Source organism: Rattus rattus, chromosome 2 (assembly GCF_011064425.1).
Source record: "Rattus rattus isolate New Zealand chromosome 2, Rrattus_CSIRO_v1, whole genome shotgun sequence".
Classification (NCBI taxonomy): Eukaryota; Metazoa; Chordata; class Mammalia; order Rodentia; family Muridae; genus Rattus; species Rattus rattus.
Window position 1 is genome coordinate 45762602 of NC_046155.1, and position 11037 is coordinate 45773638.

Sequence of the window (11037 nt, forward strand, 5' to 3'; positions counted from 1 at the left end):
AAAAAAAAAAAAGAAAAAAAAAAAAAAATGCAGTGTGACGTTCTAGTCCTTTCGAAAGCTGCTATAAAAAATGTTGAGGATTATTATGAAATGCAAGCTAGTTGTTAGTCAAACTTACGATAATGTTAGATACGCGTATAATTAATTTCAGAAATGCTTCCTAGGTTGAATAGATAGATATTAAATAGCTAGAAACACGCAATGTTTGCCCGTTCAGATATACTAGAGATAGATGTCTTCAAAAGCCACAGAGATCCACAGAATATGGCATTTAAAAATGTTTTATTGATCAAAATGTGTTTTGTTTGTTTGTTCGCTCTTTGACAATGAGACACGTCAGCCTCCATTCCATTTCAAAAAAGACGATGAGCACTGAGGACCCTCCACACGGAATTTGCTTCAGGCTGACACCGGGCAAGAGACTGCCTTTGCCTCAACTGCAGACAGCATGCGTTCCAAGCTGTGGACAAGCAGGCCACGGAAGAAGTTGACTGCCAAGTTATACCAGGACAAGGTAAGCAAGCCCTTCATGATTCCTGCTTCACAGAACAGCCTGTCAGATTCTGGGCCAGAGGGCCAAAGATGAAGCTTCAACAATGCAGAGAAACCTTGAGTGACTGTCCAGGCATCCAGCCCCTCTGTCGTTTCTACAGTTTTGGAATCCGCTTGCTCTGCACTTCCTATGTACTCGGGCACATTTATTCCTTCTCAGGTCTCTGATGGGGTTGAAGACTACATAGTTATAGTCTCACAGTAAGCTTAAGTTACTTAGGATTTAAATATAGAACTTTGAACTCACCACGATAGGATAGATAAGTACTTTCCCCACGGTTGCCAAACACAAATGGCCTGGACATTGTGAGTGTAACCTTGACCTGACAGCTTTCATAATTGTTACTATTGCATACGGTTTATTAATATGAGAAAGAGCCTATATTGGACTAAAATGGGGAAATGTCAGGGGATGATTGTGTGCACTGTGTATTCAGATGCCGATTGCTGTGCCCAGAGGTCTGGGTGCTGTTCAGATGTTTGATTGTCAAGCATCTCCTGTCTCACTGTTCTGTAAAACTTGTTGTCCATCACCTCTGATTGGTTAGTAAAGAGCTTATCAGCCCATAGCTGGGCAGCAGAGGAGGACTTCTGATCCCAGAGAGGGTCTCTAGTGAGGACCAGCAACTGAGAGAAGGGATTCACCATGGAAGATTCACCATAAACAGGTCGCCAGGGGAGTCACCATGAGGACACTGATGGAGCAGGAACAGCCAGAGCAAGATGAAGTTGGCAAGTAATGGGGCATGTGGGGGTAGTAGGCAGCCACAGACGGGTTAGAACAGGGTGAGAGTCGACGAGCATCTGCCCAGCTGAAATGCTGAAGCTTCTAATAAATATAAGGTCTTCCTGTCTTTGTTTGGGAGTCAGAGCAGGGGTAGGAAAGCCAGGTTTATGCTACATGGCTCTCTGTGCTTGAGGACAACCTATTTTACATAGTGAGTCCCGGGACAGCCAGAGCTATGTAAGAGAGATCTGTCTCAAAAATAAATCAAACAAACCCTTTTTTAAAAGAGTCTGGGGCTGGAGACATGGCTCAGCAGTTAAGAGTGCTGACTGCTCTTCCAGAGGTCCTGAGTTCAATTCCCAGCGACCACATGGTGGCTCACAACCATCTGTAATGGGATCCGATGCCCTCTTCTGGTGCGTCTGAAGACAGTGCAATGTACCCACATGCATGAAATAAATAAATCAATCTTTTTTTAAAAAGAGTATGAAGGAAGTGTATGGATGGAATTGCTAAATTTGAGAACTCCGTTGGCAGCGTCTCATATGACAATTGCTTGAGAAAGCCACTGGGAATGGAGAGGTTGGCTTACATCCATTAAGATCAGAAGAGGAAGGCTGGAGAGATGGCTCAGTGGTTAAGAGCACTGACTGGTCTTCCAGAGGTCCTGAGTTCAAATCCCAGCAACCACGTGGTGGCTCACAACCATCTGTAATGAGATGACGCTCTCTCTTCTGATGTGTCTGAAGACAGCGACAGTGTACTTATAATAAATAAATCAATAGATAGATAAATAAATAAAAAGATCAGAAGAGGAGTGTTACCTCAGAAGCAGGAGATCCTCTATTCTCTCTCCTTCCTAGCTATGTGTTTGGTTGTGTTAGGCCTCTTCAAACCTTAGCTTTCACCAACAGTATAAGGGGAACACAGTTGGCACCCCCAATCAGAAACAAACAGTATCAGTTGGGAGAGTTCAGGTTTTCAGGCTAGTAAAGCCTATGCAAATACCATAAATTTTAAAAACATCTGAACTGCTTCCTGTCAAAGCATTTAGTATAAGGGAGTTGGGGGCAGGGAGAGAATGAATGCCTTTCCCCTTACCTGGTGCCAGTACAAGTCTACGATCAGCTGCTAAGCAACAGGGCCAGCTGTAGGAGAGCCCTGAAGGAACCTGTGCTGTGCTACAGGACGGAGGGCTTCCGGACAGAGGGCTTTAGGACGGAGATGCACCGTACACACAGTCCCTACGGGGAAAGATGACAACACGAGGCCCAGACAGAGTCCATGCTGGAAACTCTTGTCCTGACCTTGTTAGTGGAAGTGTGCGCAGAGAAGTCAGCGAAACGTCATTTTCACGGCGACTTTTAAAAAAGATTTTATTCCTTATTTTTATAATTACATGGGTTTGGGGTGGGTAGTCGAGAATTGAAGAGTGTGCACCTGAATTCGGTCTCCCAGAGGCGGGGAGAGAGCCAGGGGATCCTGGTGGGGTAGTTTCAAACACGTGTGAGCTGTCCCACGCGGATCTGTCCCCTGGAAGAGCAGAAGTGCTGAGCTGTCTCCCCAGCCTCCCACCCCCTTTTATGATGGTAATAGCTGGGCCTCACCCATGCAAAGCACACCACTGGCAATTTTCCACAGAGGAGGAAGTCTGAAATACACTTTGGACACCTTTGTGTGCATGTGTGTTGATAAAGGGTGGAGTAAAACTTGGGATCTCTTGGTTTCAAGAAAGCTGGGACTGCAGGTGCAGTTCACACCCGGTTGGACTCCTTTCAACTCCAATAGTTGAGACATCTGTGGTGGGTGAACGAGGCCTAAGACTCCCAGCCGAACATCCTTCTTCTCTTCCTTTTCTTTTCTCCCCCCAGCGCATTGCTTCTCCAATGGATCTCTTAAAAGCCTTGGCCCTTGTGAACCGGACACTTACAGAATAAACATCTAAAGCCAGGAAACTAAGACAGTTGACCCCAGAGTTTCCTCGCGGCTCCAGAAAAGCCGCTAGATGGCGATCTGGAGCTGACCGCAAGATCCGACTCCTTCCTCTTCCCCTTACTTCCCAGCTAAGAGGCCCCTCTCCCGAGGGTGACTGGAGTGTCAAGCTGACCCGGTTTCCTTGGGTCTCCCTTTTCAGAGATAGCCACTCTCCAGGCATAGCAAGAGCCAAAAGGCCCAATGGACTTCGTAGCGGTCCCGGGCAAGCCTGGAAAGGTGCAGAGATCCGAGCCGCTCCCTCGCTGGTCCGCCGTCCCACCTCGCCGGTCCCCAGCAGAACTGGCGCTTGGTGACACCCCGCGGCCAGTCCCGGGCGAGCCTTCCCCGAAAGGGGCGCGCCTTCGTCGCTCCGGGTTGCTACAAGAGTCCTGGAGTTAAACTTCCAGCCAATAAAAAAGGGCATGGGGAGTGACGCACAGGAACGTCACGGGAATTCCCCCCCTCGGGGGGCCGAAAGGGGCTTTCCCGGCTGGAGCCCTACTGCTGAAGAGGAGCAACGACCGGTCCAGGGAAGGGCTCGGAAAGAAGTCGGAACCAGAGCCGCCACCACGGTGAGTGGCCGGATTCAGACCCCTGAGTGTCCAGGGAATTGAGAGGGAGGGAAGGGACACTTTAGATGACAGTCTGGGGCTGGACGCCACCTCCAGTGAGTGCGCACAGGAACAGAACACTTTGCTACACATCATCGACACGTATGCCTGCCCTTAGCCCGCCTGCGCACAGCCGGCCGGTGTCAGCCCCGCACACGCACTCGCGGGCAGAAGGGCACCAGTGCACCGGTGCCTGCACACGGACATCCAGACGTGCACGGACGTGTGCCCACACTGAGCAGCTCAAGAACTCACCTGTGTGGACGAATGCTCACTTGCACGTGCCACGTTGCCACCACTCGCACTCACCAGGCACACAAGACATTAGGGGTGAAACGCACATTCCTGTAGCGGACACACGCGCATTACACATGGCTTTGGGATTGGGGTCGCCGGGGAGGGCGGAATGCGACCAGTTGCCTGGCCACCCAGAGCAGTTGCAGCGGGAGAATCCGGGAAGCTAAGACGTTCCGGAGTCTCCGGAGACCGTGAAGGGGGAAACTCCTTCCCCACACCCAGAGGCCCGAATCACATTCTCTGGGCAGAACCCCGGAGGCCCCACTGCAAGAGCCCCCGCCTACGGGCCATTCGGAAAAGGGGCCTCCGACGGCAGGAATGTCCCCACAAAAGCCCCTGGGTGAATCAGCCGTGTCCTCCACACTGGCTGAAAATCCCAAGGTTGCTCCAGGCTGCGGAGAGGGGGCGAGGCGGGCTAGGCCCCGACTGAGCCCCAGGGGCTGCAGCGGCTGCTGGGGAACCAGGAACAGCCTGGGCCTCCCGCCCCTCCCGCCGCGGGGGCGGGGCCCCGGCGTCATTTCCAGGCCCGCCCCCTCCGGCTCCGCCTCCCCCTGGTATTTTCGGGACTTTCCTAAGAGCACTAACTTTCTGCCCCTTCCCCGGCCCAGCCCCGATCCGGATCTCGACCTCCACCGGATCTTACCCGCCACGCCCGGACGGGCGGCTGGAGGAGATCAGACCCTCCCCCAGATCTGAACCCCCCTCTCCTGCCCACCCCTATCCTCCTGCCCACCCCTATCCTGAGCTCTCCCCCTCTTCCCCCTCCTGCGCCTCTCTTCACCTTAGGCGGGCGTCTGAAACTCTGGGAAGCTGAACCGGGCCGAAGCCAAAAGACACAGCAGGGCCTAGCCCAGAAATATGGACCGTTGCTACGATCCAGTAAGTCACACTGCCTGACCCTGAAGGCGGCTGGTGCCGTCTGTGTCTGGTTGTCTATTGGACGCTCCTCCACTCCCCTACTTCTGCACGGCTTCAAATTGCCCTAGTCTGTCAGTCTGTGCTGTCTGCAAACCCTGCCCAGAAAGGAGCTTCCTCATAGCTTGAAGAGGAGTCCTAGGAGTGACTGCAGAGGGCTTAAGGGGGTGTGTGGGGGAGTGGGTGTGGGTTGAATCAGCTGCCACCTTCTCCGTCTATAAACCAGGCTTTGGATGGCATCCCTGAATATGATGATTTTGAATTCAGCCCCTCCATTGTGGAGCCCAAGGATCCAGCCCCAGAGACAGGTCAGTAAGTCCTTGGCCTCCCAGTGTCTGCGAACCTCGCGTGTTCCCTGGGGAGGCCCCACTGAGGGATGGTCTTAGATACCCCCCCACGCTCAGCAAGGCCCCTCTATTTCCAGCTGATGGCCCCTATCTGGTGATTGTGGAACAGCCTAAACAGGTGAGTGAACAACAGAGATGTGATGGCTTCAGCTCTGGGGACACGTGGGGTGGTTATAACTGTCAATTGCTGCTATGTTGGGGGGTTATAAGGAAATATACAGGAGAGACACTATTGGTCATTGTGGTCAGTGTTAGCCGGTAGTTACCATGTGGGGGTGGCGGGGGGGAGTTGCCTCTCCTGATCACAGTGTCTCTTCCATGGAACCTTCAGCGAGGCTTCAGATTTCGATATGGCTGTGAAGGCCCCTCCCATGGAGGTCTGCCAGGTGCCTCCAGTGAGAAGGGCCGGAAGACCTATCCTACTGTCAAGGTGAGCTCGGAGGACGCTGGAGGGTAGGAACGGTATATCCGGGGCTACTACTGATGATGATGCTTTGCCCTTCTCAGATCTGTAACTACGAGGGACCGGCCAAGATTGAGGTGGACCTGGTGACACACAGTGACCCACCCCGTGCGCATGCCCACAGTCTGGTGGGCAAGCAGTGCTCCGAGCTGGGGGTGTGTGCCGTGTCTGTGGGACCCAAGGACATGACTGCTCAGTAGGTGTTGCCAACCGCGGCCCCCAGTGGGATGCTCACTGCCTGCCAGGCTTAGGTCTCAGCCCACCTGTGTGATTAACACACAAAGGGGGAGATGTACCTCGGCCCCAGAACCCCAGGGCTCAGCTATAAACAGTTTCCTTGGAGGACAGAGCCCGAATGAGTCTGGCCATGTGCAGGGGTCAGGGGTGAGGGGAGGGGCGCCGCCTCAGAGGGAAAAAGCTTCATGGTCAAAGCCCTCTGAGCCCTCCTTGCCCTCTCCAGATTTAATAATCTGGGTGTCCTGCATGTAACCAAGAAGAACATGATGGAGATTATGATTCAGAAACTCCAGAGGCAGCGGCTCCGCTCCAAGCCTCAGGGCCTTACAGGTGTGGTAGCAAGGGATGGCCGGGAGGTGTTTCGAGAGGAGCCGGGGAAAGGAGCTCAGAGCTCACACCGTTGCCCCATCCAGAGGCCGAGCGTCGGGAGCTGGAGCAGGAGGCCAAGGAACTGAAGAAAGTCATGGATCTGAGCATCGTACGGCTGCGCTTCTCAGCTTTCCTTCGAGCTAGTGATGGCTCCTTCTCCTTGCCCCTGAAGCCTGTGATCTCCCAGCCCATCCACGACAGTAGTGAGTATTCTGCAGGGTGCCAAGTGTGGGTTCCCAAAGGAGCATTGGCGATACCTCCAAGCTATGGGGTTTGGCCCTGCTATGTTCGTGTTGGGTGCGTGGTCGTAAGCAAGTCTGAGTATTGTTTCCGAGTTGGTTAATGAGCATACTGTAGTTCCTGAAGTTTGATAATGATGACAATGACCTTGCCAAGCCTCCAATCCCATCAATGTGTCCCCAACCCATCCCCCACCTTATAGAGTCTCCAGGGGCCTCAAACTTGAAGATTTCCCGAATGGACAAGACAGCAGGTTCCGTGCGCGGTGGAGACGAAGTTTATTTGCTTTGTGATAAGGTGCAGAAAGGTGAGGCAGAAGCCGTCTCTGGGAGGTGGAAACATTGGCTGTAAGGCTTAGGGGCCAGGGCAATTTCGGAATGAATGCACTGGCCTGCAGGTTCTCCCTGTGGCTAAGCGTCACTTTTCTCTGTAGATGACATTGAGGTTCGTTTCTATGAGGATGACGAGAACGGATGGCAAGCCTTTGGGGACTTCTCTCCCACAGACGTTCATAAACAGGTACTGAGGAACTAGGGCCTGTCTTGGAGACAGAGCTACGAAGAGGCCTCACTGACACCATGTTGCTCTCCCACCCTCCACCCCAGTATGCCATTGTGTTCCGGACACCACCCTATCACAAGATGAAGATTGAGAGGCCTGTAACGGTGTTCCTGCAGCTGAAACGCAAGCGTGGGGGCGATGTCTCCGACTCCAAACAGTTCACGTATTACCCTCTGGTGGAAGGTGGGTCAGGTGGGGCTTCAGCATTCCCAAAGACTGGACAGAGCAAGGCCGGCCTGGAGGTGGCCTAGAGTTGGCTCCCAGGAGCCGGCTTGAGGAATCTAGGGTCTGACCCATATTGGGTTTTAACTCCCCAATTCTCTTTCCCCCTAGACAAGGAGGAAGTACAGAGGAAGCGGAGAAAGGCCTTGCCTACCTTCTCCCAACCTTTCGGGGGCGGATCCCACATGGGTGGAGGTTCTGGGGGCTCCGCTGGGGGTTATGGAGGCGCTGGAGGAGGTGAGCAGGTGTCCGTGGCAGGGAGAGGGGTGGAGGAGATAAGGCGAAGTTAGAAGAGAAATCTGGGAGAGTCCTGGCTAGCACCTCACAGCCTTCCCCATGCCCACAGGTGGCAGCCTCGGCTTTTTCTCCTCCTTCGCCTACAGCCCCTACCAATCCGGTGCAGCCCCAATGGGCTGCTTCCCGGGTGGGGGAGGTGGAGCGCAGATGGCCGGCTCTGGACGGGACGCGGAGGCTGGTGAGGCAGAGGAGCAGCCCAGAGCACCCTCCGAGGCCCCCCAGAGCGAGCAGCAGGCCCTGGACACGCTGCAGCGAGGTAGGTCTCAGGAACTCTGGGGGACGGGTGTGCACCAGGCTGGGGGTCTGGCCCGCACCCACGCGCCCTGTCGTCCCTAGCTCGCGAGTACAACGCGCGCCTGTTCGGTCTGGCGCAGCGCAGCGCCCGAGCGTTGCTGGACTACGGCGTCACCGCGGACGCGCGTGCTCTGCTAGCGGGACAGCGCCACCTGCTGATGGCACAGGACGAGAACGGAGACACGTAAGCAACCACCACAAGACGGACGTCTGTGGGACCTCCAGTGGCTGGGATCTTCTGCTCCCAGGTCTAGAGGTTCAGGTAGAGGAATCTGCAAAGAGCTGAACCCTGGAGTTGGACAGATCTGGTCTAAGGTCTTCGCTGTTTTCTAGATATTTACTTACTCTCTCTGACCTTCAATATTATTAGCTATGAAGAGGCACAATAGCAAGGCGTGACAAAAGATTAAGATGGTGGCATTCAGGTTTCAAGGGACCTCAGTAAAGGAGACAGTGGAGTGTGGAGTTTTGAGGGCATATGATGCTCTGGGTGACTGGGTTTCTGAGGTTAAAAGTCTCACTCTCCACCCCCAGGCCGCTGCACCTGGCCATTATCCATGGGCAGACTGGTGTCATTGAGCAGATAGCCCAAGTCATTTATCATGCTCAGTACCTTGGGGTCATCAACCTCACCAATCACCTGCACCAGGTAAGGGGGGAAGCCTTTGGGGAGAAGTCGAAGGCAGGGAGGCCAAAGCTGGAGTGGGCTTGGCTCACTCTGCCTTTCTCCTCAGACACCTCTGCACCTGGCAGTAATCACTGGGCAGACACGGGTGGTGAGCTTCCTGCTGCAGGTGGGTGCAGACCCCACACTGCTGGATCGCCATGGAGACTCAGCTGTCCACTTGGCTCTCCGGGCAGGTGCTGCAGCCCCAGACCTGCTGCAGGCAGTGTTGCACAGTGGAGCCCACGCTCTGCCCCAAATGTTACACATGCCTGATTTTGAGGGTAAGTTTGCCACCTCCTCCCGTCCTGGGGACAAAGGTGGGAACCAAGGAGTGTATGTGATCAATAAACAGGAGTGGAGGTTGCCTGGTCAGCATTTGCCCGGAGGGAGGGTCAAAGCTGCAGGCTGACTGTGCTATTCTCTAGGACTATACCCAGTACACCTGGCGGTCCATGCCCGAAGCCCTGAGTGCCTGGATCTGTTAGTTGACTGTGGAGCTGAAGTGGAGGCAGCGGAGAGGCAAGGAGGCCGAACCCCACTGCATCTAGCCACAGAGATGGAGGAGCTGGGGTTGGTCACCCATCTGGTCACCAAGGTGGGAATGAGGACCATGGTGGAAGGGATGGGGCCATGGACTGTGGGGAAAGACCAGGAATGATGAAGAAGTGTGTGGGAAGGGCTTGGCTAGCTGGACCATGCTGGTTGCTGGACCACGTTGGTCGCTGGACCATGCTGGACACTATTGCACCTTACAGCTCCATGCTAATGTGAATGCCCGGACCTTTGCCGGAAACACACCCCTCCACCTGGCGGCTGGACTTGGATCCCCAACCCTCACCCGCCTCCTTCTAAAGGCTGGTCAGTTTCACCCTTGGTGTATGAACAGGGCGAGAGAGAGAAAGGGGGACCTCCCAGCTCCCCATTGTAGGAGCCTCCACTAGTCCCTCCTGAGGACCGCCTCCCTCCCTCAGGTGCTGACATCCATGCGGAGAACGAAGAGCCTCTCTGCCCACTGCCCTCACCCCCTACCTCTGGGAGCGACTCAGACTCTGAGGGGCCTGAGACGGATACCCAAAGAAACTTCCGAGGCCATACCCCTCTTGACCTCACTCGCAGTACCAAGGTGAGGCCATCCCTGCAATAGAAGTACTGAGGTGGGGACTGGGTGCCTTCTGGGCTTGAGGGTGTGGGCCCAATCACAGACTTAGGGAGAGCTTGGCTTAAGGTCTGGATGACAGTCACCACCATCTCCCCAGGTGAAGACCCTGCTGTTGAACGCCGCTCAGAACACTTCGGAGCCACCCCTGGCCCCACCCAGCCCTGCAGGTGAGGTTGCAGTGGCCTCAGGCACCTCCTTCCAGAGAGAAGCTCCCTAGGGACTTTGGCAAGAGCCCCTCTTCCGTCCATGCCCTGTTGACTTGTCTGCGTGTGTGTCAGGTCACCAGGGAGAGAAGCCATGTCCGGGTATGTGTCTCTGCACACCTCCTACTAACTCGCAGGTCTGTATTTGTCCCCTCAGGGCCAGGGCTGTCACTGGGGGATGCAGCCCTGCAGAACCTGGAGCAACTGCTAGATGGGCCAGAAGCCCAGGGCAGCTGGGCAGAGCTGGCAGAGAGACTGGGGCTGAGGAGCCTGGTGGACACGTACAGGAAGACCCCCTCCCCCAGTGGCAGTCTCCTTCGTAGTTACAAGGTGAGTAGCCTGTACCTGCCCAGAAGATAGAAGCCTTGCCCTCTCAGAGTCCCCTCCCCACAAGACTTTCTACCCCACGCCCTAAACTTCACTCAGACCCTGTCTCTTTCCTTTTCTCATCAGCTGGCTGGTGGAGACTTGGTGGGTCTATTGGAAGCCTTGTCCGACATGGGTCTTCATGAGGGAGTTAGGCTGCTGAAAGCGCCTGAGACCCGAGACAAGCTGCCCAGCACAGGTAAAGGCGCCGGCTCGGAAGGTGTGCCTGGGCTGAGGGTAGGAGGCCTGAGGCTTGACTCCCCCCTGTCCCCTGGCAGAGGTGAAAGAAGACAGTGCCTACGGGAGCCAGTCAGTGGAGCAGGAGGCAGAGAAGCTGTGTCCACCCCCTGAGCCTCCAGGAGGGCTCTGCCACGGGCACCCCCAGCCTCAGGTGCACTGAATGCTGCCCGGTCAACCTCCACCTGGATCCTCTGTACAGCATCCCTGCCTAATTGAAATCTTATTTAAACTTCAAGCCCACACCTCAGTGGGCCAAATAAAGGGAAAGACCCCTTCCCAGTTTACGGTACGGCAAC

At 54.8% G+C, this 11037-nt stretch overlaps 1 protein-coding gene and 1 long non-coding RNA gene across 2 annotated transcripts; one reads left to right on the forward strand and one right to left on the reverse strand.

Annotated features, from left to right (window-relative positions):
- Positions 1-265: 265 nt before the first annotated feature.
- On the reverse strand, positions 266-2827 carry LOC116891245. The gene is made up of 2 exons (XR_004386823.1): positions 2381-2827; positions 266-460 (listed from the first exon to the last, which is right to left on the reverse strand). It is a non-coding gene; the product is annotated as an uncharacterized LOC116891245 (long non-coding RNA).
- An 897-nt stretch (positions 2828-3724) lies between these two features.
- Nfkb2 (nuclear factor kappa B subunit 2) lies at positions 3725-11036 on the forward strand. Its single transcript, XM_032892120.1, has 23 exons — positions 3725-3825; positions 4948-5040; positions 5303-5384; positions 5501-5541; positions 5755-5853; positions 5931-6082; positions 6347-6453; positions 6537-6695; positions 6935-7039; positions 7166-7251; positions 7338-7476; positions 7627-7752; positions 7862-8068; positions 8149-8290; positions 8641-8755; positions 8841-9054; positions 9199-9368; positions 9529-9631; positions 9745-9896; positions 10030-10099; positions 10293-10465; positions 10589-10700; positions 10780-11036. The coding sequence occupies exons 2-23, from the start codon at positions 5020-5022 to the stop codon at positions 10899-10901; spliced, it is 2697 nt and encodes an 898-aa protein (XP_032748011.1). The 5' UTR covers positions 3725-3825; positions 4948-5019; the 3' UTR covers positions 10902-11036.
- Position 11037: the final 1 nt, after the last annotated feature.